General features: G+C 36.7%; 1 protein-coding gene across 5 annotated transcripts in view; it reads right to left on the bottom strand.

Annotated features, from left to right (window-relative positions):
- MAN2A1 (mannosidase alpha class 2A member 1) overlaps positions 1-22,603 on the bottom strand; it is a 165,385-nt gene that overhangs the window by 37,603 nt on the left and 105,179 nt on the right. For all 5 annotated transcript variants that reach the window (XM_073888998.1, XM_025866876.2, XM_073889008.1 and 2 more), the window contains 4 exons: positions 8,733-8,898; positions 7,194-7,412; positions 6,308-6,430; positions 2,654-2,768 (listed from right to left, as the gene is read on the bottom strand). In XM_073888998.1, the coding sequence (XP_073745099.1) occupies positions 2,654-2,768; positions 6,308-6,430; positions 7,194-7,412; positions 8,733-8,898 (623 nt within the window). The remainder of the gene's footprint in view (positions 1-2,653; positions 2,769-6,307; positions 6,431-7,193; positions 7,413-8,732; positions 8,899-22,603) is intronic.

The raw sequence follows: 22,603 nt of genomic DNA, 5'->3' as shown, positions 1-22,603 counted from the left end.
GAGCCTTCATGCAACGGTGTGTGAAAGAAAACGACAGATGGAGGGAGGTCAGGAAGGCCACTGAGAAAAGGCTCTCTCTCCACAACAGGGCTTATTTTTTCCAAGAGGGAGATTTGTTGAGAGGGGCTCAGATACAAACATAGAAGGATGTATAGTTTGGATGAAAGTCTTTCAGGTGAACTGGTATCTCCATCTCCCACCGACTGCTTTCATGTTGGAAAAAAACAAAAAATATAAAGGCTCTGGGCTTGAGAGAGCAAAAAGAAAGATTGCTATGTCACTTCGAATAGTTATATATGCTGGTTTCAGGTTCAGTCCAGGCCAAAAACAGTAAAACTCATCGGGAGAAGCACTCTAAGTTAACTTCACATTATACCTAACTTATTTATCTGCCGTTTCCCACCAACTTCTGAAGCTTTCTGCTTTCAAGCTACAGAAATCTCATACAAATGCTTCACCCTGTTTATTCCACCCATTGTGACATCCAGAGGCAATCTGAGGTCTGTATTCTTATTACTTTTGTTATGCTAATACTCTAAACGCCCAGTGGATAACAACTTCTCTTTCTTAACTGACCAATCCACTGGCATTGTCACCTTGGAGGGCCGGGAGTCAGTTAAATCTTGGTGGTTCCTGGTTCCGCTAAGGGGCTACTAGTCAGCCACTGGGCATTTTGGACTGCTCAGTTAGGGAGAAGGAGAGAGGAGAAAAGAAAAGCTTTTAGGGCCTGGTAAATGCATGTTTGTTGGGTTGAGTACACAGGCAAGTCGGAGCCTATTAATTTCCAAATCAACCACTGGGATAAGCTCACAGTCACAGCAGCAGAAGAGGGCCCTCTAATTTACAGAAACTATCCTCTGTGATGAGCACCAGATCCCCTGGACCACCTGTGAAAACTCTGAGGCTGCAGTGATGGTGACAGACTCATTTAAACAAAAAGCAAAAGCAATTAAGCAAACAGACTTGACTGAGAAGTAGGAATTCTCTGGCGAGCTGCTTCAGCATTAACTCTGCGACACAGCCTATCTCCTAAGTATACCTAAGGAAAAACAACAGAAAACCATGCTTGATGACACAGGTCTGGGCCAAAGCGGGTGCCATGCTGTACTCAAGGAAGAAACATTCCATTACAAGCAACAGTTTTTTAAGCAAATCTAAAAGCAGATAAGGCACATCTCCTGTATGATGGGGATGCTACTTTCTACCCATAATATGAAACCTCTGGCCATAGCTGAAGGTGTAATTTTAGAGCTCTCAGAGATGTGGAACAATGGCTTATGCAAGAGTAGAAAAGGATGGTCAAAAAATATTGTTTCTGACTTACTAGAGATTTTAGAAAACTCAATAAAAGATTATTTCAGAAGCAAAGACTTTCTTGTAGGTAGCAAAGTGAATATTCCCTGAACACAGTACCCTTTGCTTCCCCACAAAACCCAAAAAGCAAACAGTGCCTGCCCATATATTTTATCATTAGTTTCCAAACGCTTTATTATCTACTGGTATAAAGATTCAAGGAAACAATATTTCCTTTTCTAACTTTTTCAGCCTAGCTAACAGCAAAGAAAAATCTAAAGTGGCATTTTTATGAGGTCCTTTTCTAAGAGAGTTGATATCATGGTTAAGTGGTCTGGTTACTAGGATTAAATTTGTGGTTGGAAAAGTACTCCATTCTGAAGACAGTGAATTCAACACCAACCAACATAAATGTGCAACTCTGAGGGTGTCTGGGAGCCACGGCTCCATCCAAATCCTAAGGAAGGACAAGAGCCACTGCCCATGGTTAAGTCCCTAAGAGAATTAAAAGCCTATTTACTTGTCACTTGGTTGATAAAGATGCTGCTCATCAATCCCGTCCTAAAAGCAATAAACAATCGCCCGATTTTATACTCTCCCAGGTAAAGACTTGTAAACAAAAAGAACTAGTAAGGAACATTTTTCTTAAAAGAAAGTTAAATTCCAGTAACACCTGCTATTGTAATACATTCCATATTTAAGGCAGGCCATACGTGGGGGGAGTGTGTGCATGTCAGAGACAGTCAGTGATCCACTAACTGAAAGCCGTATTTGACAGAATTCCCATTTTGTAAAATTAAAACAACAAAAAACCCCACTGTTTTTAGATCTTAGAAATAAAGATTCCAATTAATGAACTCATGACCAAGACAAATATTATGAAAGGTAAGAGGAGATATACATAGGGAAAGAACATACATATGTAGAGTTAAATGTTTTACCATTTCTGATTATCAAAAGGCTAATAAGTATATTTTTTAAACCACACAGTGAGTATGATGACAAGTTTAGGAAAGACTACCATACATACCATGTTCAAAAAACCAATTGCTCCGTGAGAGACTATGGACTCTGAGAAACACACTGAGGGTTCCAGAGGGGAGGGGGGTGGGGGGATGGGTTAGCCTGGTGATGGGTATTAAACAGGGCACGTTCTGCATGGAGCACTGGGTGTTATGCACAAACGATGAATCATGGAACACTACATCAAAAACTAATGATGTAATGTATGGTGATTAACATAACATTAACAACAACAAAAAAACCCCAAAAAACCAACTGCTAGTTTATTAAAAACGACACACAAAGAATTCCAGAACCAGTGCACATGTTTCACAGCTATGCTGCTCTGTTTTCTTACCCTGGATGTTGTACAGTCGGACTCTATGGGTAACATGTTCCAAAAAGCAAGTCACGTCTGAATAAAACCTTCCACGTTGCACTCTGACAAAGGGCAGTGTTGTGTAAACATAAGGCTGAGGAGGAAATGACATTTTTAAGAAAAAATTTCAGCTTTTAACTTTTCCAAGGGATGTTTATTATCATTTCCCAAATGGCAAATACATACCACCTGATATTTGCAATCTCAAGTGAAAACCAAACCTTACCAGGTATCAGAACAGACGCATGCTATAAAAATGGAGTATAAGGTTTTTCATTAGACAAAAAGTGCTGAAAATAGAAAATAAAAATGTTTACAACTTGACTGGCCTAGGTGATCTACAAACATTCCTCCCAGCTATAAAAATTTCTAATTAAAACCCTTCTATATTGTCCATCTGCTATTTATTAGAAATACCATTCATTCTACAGCAGTGACATTTTCCCAGGCAAACATTTATTATAACCGTGGCCCCCTAATGTTCAGGGGTCGGGGGGCAGGTGGCAAGGATGACCACAGGAAGTCATCTAAGCAAACAGAAAGCAGGATTCAGAGACATCGCTTAATCACAGTTAGGTTTACTAGTCTTTAAAACACACTGCCCTAGCTGAATATAAAGCAAATTTACAAACTTGAAAAAACTATGGCAACCACTGGTTTAAGGTTTCGTCATTTCGAATCTAGTGTCAAGAAAAAACAGGAACAGAACACAACTTCTGTGACACAGGAACACACTGAAAGCATTTATGAAGAATTATATTTTCTCTTTTTTTTTTGGAAGGAATTATATTTTCTTAAGCATTACAGGCTGCAGAAGCTCAACAATGGCACCTAGGCTTGCATTGCGAACTACTTAAGTAGCATCAGATTTTCAGAACTGTGCAATTTTCTTCCAAATGTACCTCTCTGGTTCTAGAAAAAATATTCTGAAATTAATATAATGCGTTAAGAGTTTACAAAGTTCTTGGATCTAATTTTACTATATAGCTAAAAAGTAAGGGAAGAAGATGAAAGCTGGCATGGGGATTTCTGGGCTCCTACCTGTTTCTGATGCCCCCACCTGCCTCCCTGATAGTCTTTTATTTTCTCTTTGTAAACATATGATAATTCTCTTGGACTTTTTATTTAATATTAGAGCTATTTAAAGATAGAATAATTTTAAATAAATTAGTCACAATTGTCCATACATAATATTCCATAAGTATGCTACTTTTCATTTTTTCTTTAGTATAAGAACAGTCAATCAAAACCAAATTCCTGGGGTGCCTGGGTGGCTCAGTTGGTTAAGTATCTGCCTTCAGCTGGGGTTATGATCCCAGGTTCCTGGGATCAAGCCCCACATCAGTCTCCCTGCTGAGCAGGGAGCCTGCTTCTCCCTCTCTCCCCCCCTGCTCCCCTTGCTTGTGCCCTCTTTCTCTCAAATAAATAAATAAAAATCTTAAAAAAAAAGCAAACCCAAAACCCAAATTCCTGTCTAAGTGAGAACAGACTGATACAGCTTATACTTAGGATGCACCACCCTTCCTAGAATGGCTACTATGAGCTGTAGTTTACCTTTAATTCCTCACTGATTAAAAAGAAAAATCAAAACAACAAAAAACTAGACTCCTTAGAACAGTCAATGCTTTTCTTTAAAATTATTTGATTTTGGTTAGCAGGTTTTTCTAAATTGAAGAACAAAAGTAACTTCTGCAGGAGACAGGTCTCTAGGCAACAAAATATGGAGAATATTTAACTTATCTTGAAGTAGAGAAAACCTATATAAGTAGAAGAGCAAAGGAAGATGCTCTAAAGAAAAAAATACAGAACTGACTACACAAAAATTAAAAAAAAAATACTGTAACAGCATAAAATAATTAAATTAGATGACGCACGGATGGAACATTCCACAATATATAGGAAAAAGGATTAATTTTTACCATATATAAAGAATGCTTATAGATCCGTAAGTCATACCAGTAGAAAAATGATCAAAGGACTTATATAGGAAACTCACAAAAGATATAGGAGAGAGAAATAAATGTATAAGTTTAGCTTCCCTAATAATCACAAAAACTTAACAGTAAAATATTTTTCACCCATTATTATAGGTAAAGCTTTTGATATGGCTGATTCTCAGTGCTTGGAGTGCTGTATTAGAGAGCTACTCTCAAAAATGCTGGTGGGAGTGAAAATTTACGCAATCACTTTAGAGGACAGAGAAATGGTACGTATCAAGTTTTGTTTTTTTTTTTTTTTTTAAGGTTTTATTCATTTATTTGACAGAGAGAAACACAGCTAGAGAGGGAACACAAGCAGGGGGAGTGCGAGAGGGAGAAGCAGGCTTCCCACTGGGCAGGGAGCCCGATGCGGGGCTCAATCCCAGGATCCTGGGATCATGACTGGAGCTGAAGGCAGACACTTAACTTAATGACAGAGCCACCCAGGCGCCCCAGTACGTATCAAGTCTTAAAGGCCTCATCCACTGACACAAAATGACTCTTCTAGAAAGTTATTCTCAGGAAATAATCATCACTGCATAGAAAGAATGCTACAAAGAAAGCTTCTCACAATGTTACAGTAGTGAAGTATTGAGGTATTGGGAGAAAATCTACATATGCAACAATAGGAAATTCTTTTTTTTTTCCACATATATACAACATTTTTGTGTGTGAGAACATTTAAGTTCTACTCTCTCAGCATATCATATAATACGGTGTTATCAACTATAGTCCCCATGTTAGACATTGGACCCTCAGACCTTTAATCACAACAGTATATATTAAAATTGTGTTTTCGAAGAATATACCATTTGATTGTGAGCACTGTCACAATGAAAAAATATGTAAATGTAGGAAGACAAAACTTGAAAATGGGGGAGAAAGGGATATGCATAGTAAGACAATAAAAAATACATCAAAATGTTGGCAGTGGTTTGCATGGCCTTCGGAATAGTTGGTAAATTTTATTGTTTTCTTCAGTTTTCTGCATTTTCAAAAATGTGCCAAAACTTGTATATATTACACCTTTACAGTCAAGGGGAGGGAAACATTTTTATTTATTTATTTTATTTTTAAAGATTTTATTTATTTATTTGAGAGAGAGAGAGAATGAGAGATAGAGAGCATGAGAGGGAAGAGGGTCAGAGGGAGAAGCAGACTCCCTGCTGAGCCGGGAGCCCGATGCGGGACTCGATCCCAGGACTCCAGGATCATGACCTGAGCCGAAGGCAGTCGCTTAACCAACTGAGCCACCCAGGCGCCCAATTTTTTTGTTTTTTAAAGTGCTGAAAGTTAAGGAGAAAAATGGCCCATTGGGCAATTTATTCTTCTCCTATGGCTAGATAATTTGTCTCTGTATATATGCTGTGCCACATATGTACAGAACACCACAACAGCACCTGAACCCTCCATCAAATCTGGCTTCTTTCCATGGAGAGCAACTGTTCATTGTAGCACCTTAGTGAATTCCAACCCTGCAAAATTATTTACCTAATATTCACGACTACCACTTGCCAAGTGTCAATAAGGAAATATAATAGTGGAACCAACTCATCTATACCTAACAGATGACAAAATAATGAGATGAACTTATTATTTTCTTCATTACTCTTTCAATAAATGCTTATTCACAGCTCAGTTCATTGGCACTTACCTTGGCTTCCCCATCAGGTAAGAAGAGGTAGGCACCACTTTTGTCCTTTTTACTGGTGGTTCCATACCATGAAAATTGCACTTTTACTTCATGATGTTTACTGTCTTCTTTATTTATCATTTCCTAAGGATAAAAACAATGTTTAAAAGCAACTCACTATATTAAGATTTTAATGATGTTGTATCTGGTTCCATGTATATGTTGATTAAAGAAAAAACACCAAAAAACCTCAAGACAGACAGAAAAATGCTAACATTCAGCCTCTAATGTTCATGATTCTTGGATGAACACCCCAAATCTTATATTTAAAAGTATACTTTTATAGCTAATACTTAGAATTTAAAACTTTCACAATAGAAACAAAAAGTCAGAACACACTTCATTAAGGAAGAAAGAGATACACAAATTAAGAGATGTAGACCAGTGTTTCTCAGACTTTCTGTACTGAAGAAGCAGGTTTATTTTTTTATTTCCAGTATGCATGGACCAATATTTTTGTGAAGTACAATAAGAGTGAATTACTAGAAAAGTTAAATTTAAAGTGATATACAAAATATACACTCAAATTTTTTATTATTAGATTCAGCAGGCATAAATTTATTGTGTCATTGTGCTTTCAGAGTTTCCACAAACATTTTTCTCAACCATCACAGCTTCAATACTTATCGTGTGGACCAGTAACAGTTCACGGAGCAGCACCACCCACACACCACCCTTGTTAGGAGCAAGTGGTCACAGTGGACCACATAAATCAGATACATATAGCTCATCCATCCTTTCTCCCAGAGTATTTGCATCGACTTTCCCCCCTCGAAATATGTAATCTGCACATATTATAATAAAAGTGATAAGCCTTTCATGAATTTGAAAACTATTCAGAACATACCTCCAAAAGCCCAGACTGATCAAACCGAAGTTTAACAAAGGAGTTCTCCAGAGTTATATCTTCTTCAGTACTTTTTACGTTCTTCATGTTGAAAATTCCTTTATCTTTTACATTACCATTATGCAGGACATACTCAGCTAAATGTGGGTCTGAACTTGCTGATTCCAAAATTCTATACACTTTCAGTCCGAGTGGTGGCATCTGCACTAGGAAAGAGATCTTTAAAAGACAGAGGAGAGAATTTTTTTAAAGAGAAATGCAATCTACTGAAAGAAAAGCATTTATACATCTAGTAAGAACAACAACAACAAAACTATCATATTTTAAAAAGAACTTAATACTCTACTATAAAGATGTTTTCAGAATTTATGGGTAGAGTATCCACATTTCCGTTTATCCAGGGAATCTAATAACTTCAAGTTGGTAGGACTATCAAAGGCATGAATGCTTTCACTCAATATATGAAATTAATACGAGCATCCTCAATTGTCCTATGGTGCTCGTAATGGATGCTCAGAGGAGAAAATTCTTCATGAAGGTAGGAGCTTTAGGTGAACAACGATTTTTCTTAATTATCAGGAATCTTTTCATACTATGGTTTCAAGTACATTAAAAATAAAAGTGGTAAACGTAATACTATAAATATTAGGCACGTTAACAGTGGCCATCGAATGCCTGGGGTCCAGCAGACAAAGCACAGAGGATGCACACACACCGTAAGTCGTAACCTCTGCCTTCTAGGAGTTATTCCTCCCTTTTCTAGATAGGTTGTTTCCTGTAACATCTGACCAAAACTTCTATTATCTTCTCCTTTCTAACTAAAGGATTATGAATTTATGAAAGCAGCCAGCAAGAGCTTTTAACAAGCAAAGTAATTCTCATTTAGAGTTCCCAGCTTATCATTGTGTCTTCAGAAGTACAGTTTAACTTGCACTCGAGACTCCAAAAATTCAACTTTTCTAGTGATGTGGGGGTCCAGTTTAATATTACTTTAAGAAATTTTCTCCAAAAATGTCTATTACTTCAGGCCAGGTTTTCCACAGTTGTATCTCAGGTAAAAAGCACCTTCCTCTATTTTAAGAAGTCCTTCTTTTATGGTATGTCATGTCACCTTTGCAATGAAACGCTGAAAGTACCTGAAGTCATTTAGAAAAGGTGTTATTTATCTCAACTTCAGTGTGCATAACTGTTACTAAATTGAGTTAAACGAAAAATTTCAAAATTTTTTAGGTAATGATGACTTCATTACTTCAGGAAAAAGTTCTAATACTTACAAAGATATACAATATACATGCTAATAACATACTCATAATAACATGTGATATACACAAGAACGAAGATATTAGTATTCTAGGAAACACAGGATCTCTTTTCCTTTAGTGTCACTTAACTGGTCAGTTCAATCCTCTGGTATCCACAGCTTTAACCACTTCACATACACCAATTTGACGGCTTGAGGGGGCATGGATACAGATATAAACTACATACTGACTATGCTTTTTTAATGGTGCCTCTTTAAGTTCTACGGCAAAAACATACCTCATAGGCTGTCTGTGAAATAGTACTTGCTGTATTCCAAACTGCACCCATCTGAATTTCCACAGGCTTTCCGGAAGCAGAAGACACTTGTGCTGTGGGGGAACTCACATAGACTGAGACTACTGAGATTCGGTCTTGTTCTGAAGGATTACAGACCACAAGATACCTGCAAAAACAGCTGCTTCACTACTTGGGTCTTAAAACAGTATTTCTACTTCTTTTACACTATGTGTAAGGACTCAGCTTGTAGACATAGAGTCAACACATGGAAAGGTCTTACAAGGAACATTCTGGTAAAATTTTTGGAGAACACGCAATTTCATCACAAATAACACACAGTACAAAGGGTAATGAAATAATGATTCACTTTCTAAGAACAAAATGTTATACAAATGGAAGACATTAATAGAACTACAATAAAGTTATTTCCATGGCCCAGAAAATGACCTATATAACACATGGTTTTATTAGCCTTTCTAAAATAATCAGCTTTATACGATTAATTTCCTGATCCCTGCCTAAGCTTGCTGAGTAAGAAAACACATACATTGCCTATTTGTACTTTAGCCACAATTAATTTCAATTAAAATCCTGACATTCATTTTAGACCACTAAAAGACAACAAAAACGTATGGCTATCCCCACAGAATCACACATTTATTTTATATACATGGGGTCCTTATTCCCCAAGAGTTGGTTCTGGAAAAAAGATCATTTGAAGTAACTCCACTTAAAAAGGGGGTTAAAATTTTATAACAAATAGTGCTAAAAAAGATTTGACTGGGCCTAACTAGAAAAAGGACAACACACACTATTAAAATAAGTTTAGACAATTATTTTAAACTACATGCAATTCTTAGAATGAGCAAAAAATGAATGAACTGGAGTTTCTGGCAGACTTTTTCCAACAATATTTTATATTAGCACATTATGACACCCTTCACACATTTAATTTTTATAGGATGGTTTTAAACATAACTACATTTGTAAAAAATATTCAAGGACTTCATCGTTTTTCCTAAGGTCCTCTTCTTAATTTCTTTGATATTCAAAGAATTCTTAATTGGAGATCCTTACTGTTTCATGGCTTTGCCTGTGAGCAGAAATGTTCTAGACCATCATATCACAGACTTCATGAAATAGTCTTTGAAAGATTTATGATTTTATGATCAATTTGAATCATATTATCTTCAAATAAATCAAAAGATATTTCAAAGAGGATGTTTGAATAATATAACTCACTGATTCATTAGTGAATACTTTCTTGATCGAAATATTTTGGTTTCCTATACAATTTTGTAACTGCAGGAACACAGAACTGAATAGCCACATAGCAACCCCATCTCCCCGACCCATAGCAGCTACATCAAAGATGAGAGACACTAACTAATATTGTGTATTTAGTGCATTAGAAAGCGCAGTCATGCTCTTTTATTTTACGTGTGTTCTGTGTATTTCAATTGCATTGCAAATCACATAAGAAGTAAAATTAATACCTGCAGTGGTCAAAACTAAAGTGAAGGACAACAGGAAAACACAAAAGAAAGAGCATGTAGCATAAAATCTATAAAATGTTTGACTTATAAAGGGTATATATAAGGTTTTATACCTTATAAAAGGTAGCTCTTATGATGGAAATAGTATTCTGAGATACCAAAAGCGACAACACAGCAATAAAAATGTCTCTAATTCTTAATGGCTTATAGTATGCACCAGGATCACACAACCTAGCTTACATCACTTATGTTCACCGAGATTCCACAGATGTACGAGAGGAGTGGCTGAAGCTGTGTAGTCAAAAACATATTTACAAAGGACACTGAAGTCTTGACATACTGAGTAAAACCCTATTTTATCCACAGAAGCAATTCTAAAGGATAGTGAGGGCAATGCTTAACAGACTTACCTGAGGGATCTGCCAACCTATTGGCACCCTCCTACTGCCCTCTACTAGAGCTTATGTGTCACCTGAATCGTCCCATCACAAACACACCTGGAGAATCACAACTGCCAGGATTCATTGTTACCAGCAAGAAAATACTATATTCCTAATGTGCAACATGCGGAAGAAAAACAGTTGAGGATCACCTATCCTCAGCACCAAAGATGTTTAAGCCAGCATCCCAGAAATGAGTGATTTACTGCTTAACCCCATGTTCCCAGAGGCTTAGAGATAATATGGTCTGAAGACTCGGGCCAGTATCCTGATTCTGCAGAAGCCCTGAGGCACACCCAGGTACTGAGCCTAGAATTCCTACTGGCAGGTTCGTTGGATGCTCTACTATACAGGTCTGGTCATAAGGGCTCTGATAATAAAATGTAACATGTGCCCAAGAAATAAATTAGGTAATAAGCATCCAGAACATGGATTCCTTCCCATGTCCCATAGGGGGAAAAAGATTCACATTTAAAGCAAATAATAATTTTAACCATACATTTGGTTTTTTATATTAAATCGCTTTTTATAATAAGCTGTGAACTAGGGTCTGTTTTGTTTCATTTTGGTAGCTAATTAGTATGTGACCATAATGATGCTTCTACTGTACTGAATGATTATATAATTATCATGCCAGGAATCTATTAAAAAACTAAATGTGTAGAGTACATAATGAGTATAATGTTGCACTAAGAAAATCATTTTTTTAACATAATTAGAGATTCACACCATGTTCTTCAAGCGCACCACAGCATAAATTTACCTGACATACACACAACTCTTATCTACATACATTTTAAGTAGAGTACAGAGAAAGTATAATCACATATGAAATATTTTCCTTTGGAAATAAGTACACAATCAAAAATTAACTAAATGTTCATTTTTATTATGTTTGGTAGTCAAACATTTGTTATACTGCCAACATCCCTAAATAGGAGTCCATTTAAACTCATCCGCTGTGAATGAAACCAACAGGTTTCAATATCCTAAATATAAAACTCAGTTACTGAAAATTAATATCTGATTCACACTAAAGAAGAGGAGAGTAATACTTATATACTAAAAATGGGGATAGTTAATTTCTATTTTATCTTGTAAGTAACTGTAAAGGAAGCTCCTTTTTCCCCCCTCGATTTTCCCCACATTTACATTAGTTTCTTCCTGTCATCTACCACCAGGTCACATCCAGACTTCTCATTCTCATTATGACACTAGCCCCGTTAACTTGGGCTTACAGCAATGATCTCAATTCTCTGTGTACAAGGAACAACCCTCACCTCACAAAGGCAAAGCATTCATATGCTACCTGCCCATCAAATTAAATGACAGACTATGATCTACTTTGAGAGAAAAATGAAAGGACATCTACATGCTTTGTAGTCAAATTGGGAATCATTTTATGGAAGAACTAGAATTCCATTGTAAATGTGGTTCTGTCCTTGAAGACTCTATCGAGGATGAGTATATTTAGAATTCCTTCATCCCTTTTGTAGAAATGATTCATGCCATGTTAAAAAAGATGACTGTGGCACTCTCTCTCTAAGGCAAATCTAATTGGTGCCAACTCTGAACAAGAGTCTAGGAGCACATGGACCTCCTTCTAGGACTGGATGAAGGGCAGAGCGGAAGGAGTATGCCTCATGGTCAGAGTGACCTTGGAGTTACCACTTAGCATGCTTCCTGTCTGTGCGGCCCAGCCCTCGAGCCTGTATAGGCAATTTGTAAGGTACAGCCTTTCATCTTTCCCACCGGACAGGCAGGAAACTGCGGTTAGGTATACAGGTAATACTCACCCAGCAAAAAGTGCCACAATAAGGCTTTGAACTTGACCTTACCCCCTTAGCCATCTTCTTAACTATTTTACTCACAGGTCAAGCTCATTAAGTACCTTTTTGACAATGGGTTTCCTGTGGAGATTTCCTTAGTTCCAAATTCATATGTGGAGAATTTTTTTTCCTCACTGATGCCAAAGATCCCCATGGAGTCTCTTTCTTTGGGAAGTTCAGGATTCACAGAAAGCTATTTGCATTTCAACATATTATATTTGTAAATGAAAATTTATAAACTGGAACACTGGAACAGAAAAAATCTTGCAATATACACCAAGGAGCTCATCTTATGACCTCACGACATGAGGTAAGCAAAACAATATTCAAGGAAAACATTTAAAAAGCATTACATATATTTATGACTGTGTAAGGGAGATAAAAATGAGGAGTATCTGCAAGTCCCCTTTAAGTGTTTAAAATCAAGTAAGCAAACACCAGGTTATATGAAAAATCATTGTAACTTCACGTGCCTAGTGTAGTACCTGACACAGAAAAACATTCAATAAATAGTTGATAAATGAGTAATGCACAAAAATCCCACTAGGAGAATGTATCATTTATAAATAATGCCTACTAGTACGGGGCTTTATAATTTTATCAGATCATTTTCATTTTGATAATTTTAATTCCACAAAAAAATGCTTTTAAGGTCGACAAGCTATATAATTAACCCCTTTTCAAAGACAGGAGAAATGACAGATCCAAGATCACAGAGAAAGTTTAGAATAAAGCAGGCTAGAGCTCAGTGTGTCTGATTCTTAATCAATGACAGCATAGTAAAAAAATTCATATCAAATAAGAATATATTCATCTTCCCTAAGTAGCCTCATCAGTGGAGCATAATCTAAAGAGTAGTAGTAAACTTAGAGAATTTTCTGAAGGTGGAAATATACAGATTTATATGTTTGTAAAAATTTCAATTTCTAGACTTGAAGTCTTTCTGATATAGTCCACCTAGTTTTCTCTATTTAAAAACATAATGCTTACAATGTTAGTCGCTAAGGGGAAAAGAATCAAGATATTAAAAACAAAAAGCGATTTTGACACATGACAGGTCTCAAAAATCACAGAGTTCTATGATTCCTGGGTTCTGGAATCAAACAAATTCAAGCTGAAAACTCCACAACGGGCCTTAGAATTTGAGAGGCTTTGGGCAAGGTATTTCATTTCTCCAAGTCTTAATATCCTCATCTATAAAATCAGGAGATAAGACTCTTATTGGAGTTAAATGATAAAATGTTTGGAAAATCACATAGCTCAGACCTGACACAAAGTAGAATCCCAAGAGCAATTAAATCTCTCCTTTTCCTTACAAAATCCTCCTGGCGTCCTGACCAGGGACTCTGGTACATGAATCACACTGGATGGTGAAGTGTTTTAATTAACCCAGGTCACTGAGCTGCCTTAAATGCTTATTGGTGTAAGGCATATAAAAGTCTAAATGACAGAAATTAACTAAACTACGTATGTGATAACAAAGATTCCTTGAAACGAGAGTTCAGATAACATGGGAGGGGGGAAATAAATGCACAGGTGCATATAATACGCACATGTACAAAGTAACCACATGGTGGAGAGAAGGATACCTCCTGTTATGTGTAGTTACAAACTCATGAGTGTGATTACATAGTCCCTGTCGTGGAAGCACCTACAATCTAGAAGAGAGAGACGGAAACTGTTAAGTTCAATACAATAGGGTAGGTAATAAGACAAAGGTACGCACAGAGCATCCTGCGATGCACACAAGAAGGTGGCAGAATGATTAAGAATCAGGAGAGTATTCAAAATAGGAAATTAATTTTACACCAAATGATTGTATATACAGAAGATGACAAAACTTTATTGGGAGACATAAAAAGTTAATTCATGAATCTTATGCAATGCTAATCAAAATCTCACTGAAAACCTTTTGTTGGGAGAAAGAGCAAAAAACAATTCTATATCTATAATAATAGACAGGCAAGACAAATGGTTAAACAGACACATTAAAACAATATGCCAACACTGATTCTAGATTAAAAAAATGTGGAAACATAAAAAATGATGTAAGATTAGTAGAAAAAGATAAGTATGTCCTCTGTGGCACAAAGGGTCTCTCTAACCATAACAGTACAAAAATAGCGAAGTGAAAGGCTAGCAGAATTGATAACAAAAGCTTAAGCATTTTCTACCTTAAGGTTAAAGAATCCAAAAAGAAAAGAAAATCAAATTTGGGAAATTTGTAAAGTGCTCTTACAAATCAATAGAAACATAAATGCCCAAGTAGAGAAAGTGAATCTTTTTCAACTGTCAGACTGAAGTTGAAAAATCAGGGCTGCTTCAGCCTCTAGGAGACACGGCTCTCGGAGAGACGGAGGAGCTGACAGGCAAGAGATCCACTTCTACTGGCCTACTAGAAAACCCAGAGAGATGCGATAATCGTTTGCAGGCAACAGAGAACACTGCCGAGGGGTGCAAAGAACTTCAGAGATGTGAGCTTTCTTCTCTAGCCATTTTACCCTGGGGCATGCCAATTCTCAGCCTGAGAATGGCTGAGTTCCACACAAAGCCTAGAGGAGGGTCACTGTGGGAGCAGAGTGGCTGAAAAGCATTTGGTGAGGACTCAGGACGCTTCAAGTATACACGTAGCTTTCTCATCAGTACACGTGGCAAATATTGGGCTGCTGTACAGAAAGGGAAGCTTAAACCCTCAACAGAAAGCTGATGAAAAGTAGAGCAGAGACATCTCAAGATATTTTATGTAAAGATTGATTTATTTGAGAGAGAGAGAGAGTGGGGGGGGGGGAAGGGGCAGAAGGAGAGGGAGAGAGAATCTCAAGCAGACTCCCCTCTGAGGGCAGAGGCCAATGTGACACTCCATCCCTGAGATCATGACCTGAGCCGAAACCAAGAGTCAGACACTCAACCGACTGAGCCACACATGTGCCCCCTCATGACATTTCAGAACCTACCAGGGAGTAGGGTCCACAGAATATCCAAGACTATTAGCTGAAAACTTGGAGAACTAGATGAACAAGACATGAATTAGCCTCAGTTTAGCATAATGCTTGATTAGAGGAAGACTGAACGCTTTCCAGAAGAAAGTATTTTCTGGAGACTACATAAATTTCATACTCAATATCTACCACTTAATACAAAATTTCGAGACATCCCAAAAACAGAGCCTCATGATTAAACACCAAGGAGAAAAAGACAAAAGAATGAGAACTACACATGCTCTAGATACTGGAGTTTAACTGATAAGACTTCTCCTAAGTAGGTGAAAGGATGAACAATTTCACCACAGAAACTGAATACATTAAAATTAAACAGAATGAAACTCTCTAAGGAGAAATATTTGAAATTAAGAATTCTGCAGATATATTTAACAACAGAGTACATTCAGCAGAAGAGAAGTTAAACTATTAACAGGGTACTTCCTCTAGATTCTGGTATTATGAGTGAATATTCTGCAACTATTTTTTAATACTTCTGGAGGTAAAACCCTCTTCTACGAAAAGTATGTATTTTTTAAAATAATCAGAAAAATATGACAACAACTATGCTTGTTTATAGTACTAATAGACAATGCAGTAATTCATAAATAGCACTTTACCATAAAGAAATAATTTTGCTATTTTTAACTCATAGTAAATTTGACTCAGCAAGTGGTATAATGTTTTTCAACCAAAATGGTAATAACAATACCAATTACACCAACAGCTGCACTTAATTTGCCTTTAGAACACTGCCTAGCATTCAGGCATTCATACCTATTTTACAGATGTGTACAGTGGTTCAGTATCCACTCACGGACACAGAGCCACTTAAGTGAGAGAGCCAGGATTTAAATTCCTGCAGTCAGGCTCCAAGGAACCTTGCAGGTAAGGAGGGTGGTTCTATTTTCCACCAGTGTATGCGCTAGAAGCAGATGCGCCGTCCGCAGCACTCAGGAGTCCCATCAGAGTCCCCATGTCGCTAAGGCTCTCGGTCTGCTGCTTCATCAGAGTGCTCTGTATCCACCCCATAAAGAGCCTTCACTCGGAAACCTTCCAATCACCTCCAATGGCAGGACTGAGGTTTAAGGGAGTTTCTTTGAGATGAAATCGAGGCTACCTTCCTGAGCTGCTATAATGACAACACAAGCTGTTCTTTCACTAAGTTCTAACTTTTTATAAGAGGTGGTAGGAAGGGAATTGCTATAGTAAGTCTCCATTTTGCAATTGTGGTGTTATTCCGGAAAATAGTTTCCTATGTCCCAGTTATTGGACGAGCTTGCTTAATTTCCACGGTTGAGTTTTCTATGTAAAAACTTCCTTTCGTAGTGTTTATCCAAATGAATGTTTTATATACGATTTATGTGTTAACAGACAAGACAACCACTGTTAGCTAGATGCAACTCTAGTTATCACCTACTTCGGATCCCTCTCCCCCAGCACGTGTAGCAAATGGAATTAGGTTTCAAAAAAATGACGCTAGTTAGTGCCAGAGGTGGGACTAGAATGAGCCCCTGACTCTCAGTCCGGGGCTCCCTTCACAATACTGTGCTCTTTTTAGGCACCTGACCATGAAATCTGCCCAAAGCTCAATGGTATGGAAACGAAATAGTATATAAATGCTGTCAGAATTTATTGCTGCAAATATTCTTTATAGCTGCAACTTGATACTATAAGGCATTAATTGTCAAAAGTACAACTACATATTTCAGGAATGGGGAAAGCACTTCTAAAAGTCAAAATATTAACCAAAGTAGAATCAACATGCAATTTTACAACTTTTATAAATAAAACAGGCCTGAAAAACCTTACATCTATTTTAAGGGCATAAGAGAAAACAGCAATAAGAAGGATAAATACTCCTTTCCAACTATTCTAAGACCTTTGGTACTAAAGCAATAATAAGAAACAGATACAAAAGCTGCACATAATTTGGCTGACCCTAAGAGTCTTGTCACCAATTAAGTTGCTTTCACTATGAGAGAGTTTTGCCTAAAACAAAAATACCATCTGTTTTACCTAAAACATTAAGATGTTCTATTTTCTTGTCAATTCAGAAATCACATCTGTAGCCATTTTCTGAAAAGACAGCAGAAGGCATTATATTTATGGGTGACTGCATAAGGAATGATGTTCAATCAAAATGTAATTTTCATCTACTGGGAGAAAATTTCATTTCTCCAATAACTATAACACTGTAACTTTGGAGGAACACATAGTACATAAACAGGCTGATTTTCATGAATAAAAAGACCTTAAAAGTTAATGCAGTAAAATAAAGTTTTGTTACTAAAGACAGACACAGCAAATATGTTTGTATTCACTTTGTATATCTTTGCCAACAACAGAAATCTATCCTGTGTAAGGTTTTTCAGGTGAAAAGAAAAAAAAAAAAAACAACTTTATGTTGGTGCTATGTCTCTCCATGCAAGTGAGCCATCATATAAGAGGTAAAATTATGAAAACAACAAAACACAAACCACTTTCTATTTTCAAAACACTTTTAGACACAATACTGGTCCTGGGAAAGACATTCTACTCTACAATCCAATGAACCGACTGAAGAAGATACAAAACACTAGAGAAAACATCACTTACAGTGAAGGCAAACACAATGTCACAAGGGATAAAGAACGCGGTTCGAAGAAAAACACACAAGCCATCCAACTACCTATAATACTTCGAGTATATTTTAAGCACCTACAAAAAAACCCCTAAAACCCAGGTATGTTTTACTTTGAAAAGTAGCCTAATTTCACATACAATATTCTTGTCTAAAATAAAATAAAATAATAAAATAATGCTGCTCTCCAAATAAGGATGAAGTAAATACGTCCAAAGGCTCTATTTAAAATTTTTCTTTTACCACAAAGTTGTGAAGTGTTCTGAAGTCCAAGATGGGCTTGAAGCCCTTCCTGACTTTTTCAGGATCAGGATACCTTCACTAAAATCCTTTTCCTTGCTCGTCTTGTAGTGCACGCCTTATTAATCTGCATTTAGAAGGAAAAAAAATCTGGTTCAGAAGAATAGAAGACTTTGAAATACGCCATATCACTTCAGTCTATGCTGTGAACTGCTTTGAGTTAATTAGCCCTGTCTCCCCAGTTTCAGAAGACATGATGGACACGGGGAGGAATGAAGAGAGAGAACAGAGGACTGAGTGCGCAAGAAGCCAGAATAAAAAAAAAAAAAAAAAAACCAGCTAAGGACTCTCATTTAATCATCACTTCCCCCCACCAACCCCAATACAAATCACTTTTAAAAATGACTCGTAGTCCAGATATTGACTTTCTCTCTTTCATGGTGCATTACACAGTTCCAACTAACAGGGGGAAAACCTTTGGCACCACAGCAATAACAGAAGGGAATCATTCAAGATTTGCATTACCTGGCAGATACACCAAAACTAATGTCAGCTTTTCTTTGCCACTATCTCATGTCCTTTCCCAAGTTTTTCTTAGGTTCTACCAAGTTATGCATTTCCAAATATCATAACTGAAAATTATTATAATCCTTCCCAGATTACAGTTGGTAGTCCCCATGCTAACTCTACCTTCACAGTGTAACAAAATATCTCATCATAATCCAACACACAGAGGGCACACATTTTTCCTCTCCATCTTCTGCACTCTCCCGATTATGACCCTTGATGAGGTAATTGCAAGATGTTGGAAGCAACAAACAAAATCACTTTGATTTCATTAGACAAACCACACAACTAAAACACCTTGTATAAACTTAATTCACTGTATAATAATCTGACAACAAACTAGAACCACACAGCTAGTTAAGAAAGTTTGATTTAAAGTATAAACAATAAAAAGGCAATTAAAACACAGACTAACCAGGCAATTTAGCAGGTGTTCACTGAACACATAACTACTTTGCCATTGCTTTCCAAGAAATAAAACTTAAAACTACTATTTTAAATGCAGTCTGTTCAGGCACTTCCACAGATAAAATCTAAAGCTAATAAAATCTAAAATAATTTTGTACCTAGGAACAAAATCACAGCAGACTAATTATAAGGGCCTGGCAAGGAAGATTTTTTTCAAGTTCACATAAAATTGATGAAAAGAATGATTTAAGATATCATGCCCTGAAAGCACTAAGGAGACAAACTCGATCACGCTGTAAATCTTTCAGAAATCAGTATGTGAGAATGATGGTAACCTACTGACAAACATTTTCTTCCAAACTTCTAAATGACAGTAAAAATGTATATATAATTAATATACAGTTATATTATTTAAAGCTGCCTATCATAAACTTTAAACTGCCTAATGCAAAACTGTACGAACTATTATTTCAGGAGGTACAAGAAAGGAATAAGAATTCTTTTTTTTAATTCTGATAATGAGGAAGCCTAATGTATATTCAAGAAGCTAGAACACTAGTAGACAAGCAGAATCAAGGAAAGGACTCTTATAAAGAAGAAAAGTTAGCACTTAAATACCTCTGTGCTTCTGGAATGTGGTACAGAGGGTGAAGAGTCAGCACCACTTGACCTGCAAAAGTTTCTGGACAGACATTTTTCAATTTTTGGAAGGGATGGGAAGCCGGACAAAGAGGAAAAGTTGAGGCACTTAAGCATGATGCTAGTAACAATCCAATGCAAGTCAGAAGAGTTATGGTGCTTTCTCCTGTACTGTGCCTTTATTAGGGAATTTGCTAATTACTTTAAACTAATTTTTTCATAATTCTTCCAAACCTTTATTATATAGTTCTATAGTCTCTACCTGCAAAATCTGAAAAACTCTGAAAATCAGGTTTTTTCAAAACTCACTTGGTGGCAAAACAAACTGAAATGACATGAAGCCACATAAAATTATTTATTCTACTTGATCTTAATATTCAGAAATTTTAAATTATTTAATGAACCCTGTCCCAGACTTAAATATTTATGTAATAATATGCCATATATGCATATTATGTTCCTCGAAAATAAAAATTCTGAATTCACAAAAGATTTCAGGTAAAGGATTGAGGATTTTATTTAAAGGTAGGCTATACAAGCAGTCCAAGTCACAGACTACTTATAGAAGACACCCGATATGTGGTTCTGAGCAAGAAAGAAAAAGAAAAAAACAAAAAACAAAAAACAAAAAAAACAAGAAATGAAGGGGGAAGGAAAACATGAACATATCCCAGCACAGTGTTACAAAGGCAGGAACACAAAATAAATCTGTCATTGAATGGCTGACTACCTGAACCAAGGAATAAGTATCTTTTAACATGACCCTAAATAGGTCACTAAGAAACAGTAAACATTTAAGAATATTCTATTTTCTTAATATATGAATACCCCAAATCCCAACAGGACATATATGCTTTTACTTTACCTCTATCCCAATTCTTAATTTTGCAATATCTACTTATGTTTTGGTTTTAGAATAAATGGAAAATCTGTTTCTTTAATAATTGTGTTAGATATGATTTTCCTACCTAACTGGTAGGAGAGTCTTGAGAACAAGCTTTTAAGAAGCTTCTAGCACCCAGGACTGATTTATTCAGCACAGACCTGTTTCTACAATGTGCAGAATACAACTCCAGTCTGAGAGAAGAGGGCAAGGAAGAGTAGTCCATGATCAGAAAACATGGAAGCTGGCCTGAGTTGTCTAGTTAATGAACCTAATAAGCAGATAATGCTAGCTGCCTACCCAACAGCCATTCCCATATTCTCCTTTCCTGACAGAAACTCAATTTTACTCAGGAAGACAATAATCGTGGCTTAAAAAAAAAAAAAAGCCCTTGATTCTCCATGCTTGAGGTGGCTACGTGACACAGTTCTGGCCAATGAAATGTAATTAGAATTCAGCAAGTGGAGCTTCCCAGAAAGTTATTATATCCTCTTTAATAGAAGTCAGCAGACTCAAGTGGCATAACTTTCATCCTTTGCTTGTCCTATCCCTTCCTGGCTGGAACACAATGCAATGTCCAGAGAACCAGGCACAATCCTGAGACCAGGAGAACCACCACAGGCTAATGCAGAGCGGAGAGGTAAACGGGGCCTGGTCCTTGGGGCCTGGTCCTTTCACGACCTCATGGAATGCATCACAAGGCCTAGACTACCTACTACTTTGAAACTTGGTTTCTTGGGAAGCCGATGTAGCACACTTTTTGTTACATGCAGTTGAATGCAGTCTGAAGCGAAACACTATACTCACAACAAATGATACTGAAGTACCCAAAACTCCTATTGATCTTAAAAGAAGGTAATACTGAATGCAAGATGATTCTCCTAAAGCAAAAATTTTCCCGTAAAGATTGATCACTACAAACATATTTTTCCTCAGAGGAATGCTTAGTTTTAAATCTGTCCTTAATTGCCTATCAATTACTACACGTAACTTCTCATAATTGTCACCTTCTCTACCACAATTTTTAATGATCAATCAGCAAACATCTCTTGTATACCAAGTACTTCTTCCTTATTTCATTCAACCATTCATAACTTCTTTAATTCAAGTGAGTCTTCTTTATTTTCTCCATGGAATGTGAAAGGCAGATTTCATAAAAACTTAAGCTAAAACCTCAGAATTTACCAATCCTATGCTCTTTATTACAAAATACATGCTAGCGTAGGCATTGTTTTTAACTTTATATAGAATTTTATGAACATAGTATATTTGACCAATTCCTCGATGGTTATTATTGAACACTTAAGTCTTTTAAAGTATTTTTTCAGGTGATAAAGCTGAGAGAAAGATTTTGCCCACAGTTCTCTTCATCTCTACACAGGATAGATTTCTTACAGTGCAATGCCTAATTTGAACGCTCCTGGCACATATTACTGGGTTACTTTCTAGACAGACTGCTAGGTGTCATGTAAGAATGATGAATAAGACCCAACCTATGCCTTCATGGGGTTTATAGCAAGCTTCTTCAGAGGAATATTATATATGTGCTATGTGGGACAACAGTGGTGAAACACACAGTCCTGTGGGAGCATACAAGAGTGACACCTAACATGACTCAAGTATACTGGAAAAAGTTTCCAGAGAATGTAACATTTAAGCTGAGTCCTAAAAGATAACCAGGGGTCAATCAGGCAAAGTGTGTGTGTGTGTGAGAGAGACTGGGGATGTGGTGGGAGGGGGTTTTTGTTTTGTTTCCAGGCAGTGTGTG

This window comes from Callorhinus ursinus, unplaced genomic scaffold (assembly GCF_003265705.2).
Source record: "Callorhinus ursinus isolate GAN/ISIS: 27379988/994484 unplaced genomic scaffold, GSC_fseal_2.0 scaffold3, whole genome shotgun sequence".
NCBI classification, from domain to species: domain Eukaryota; kingdom Metazoa; phylum Chordata; class Mammalia; order Carnivora; family Otariidae; genus Callorhinus; species Callorhinus ursinus.
The sequence above is the reverse complement of the archived record's forward strand: the minus strand, read 5'-3'. Positions and strand labels throughout refer to the sequence as shown.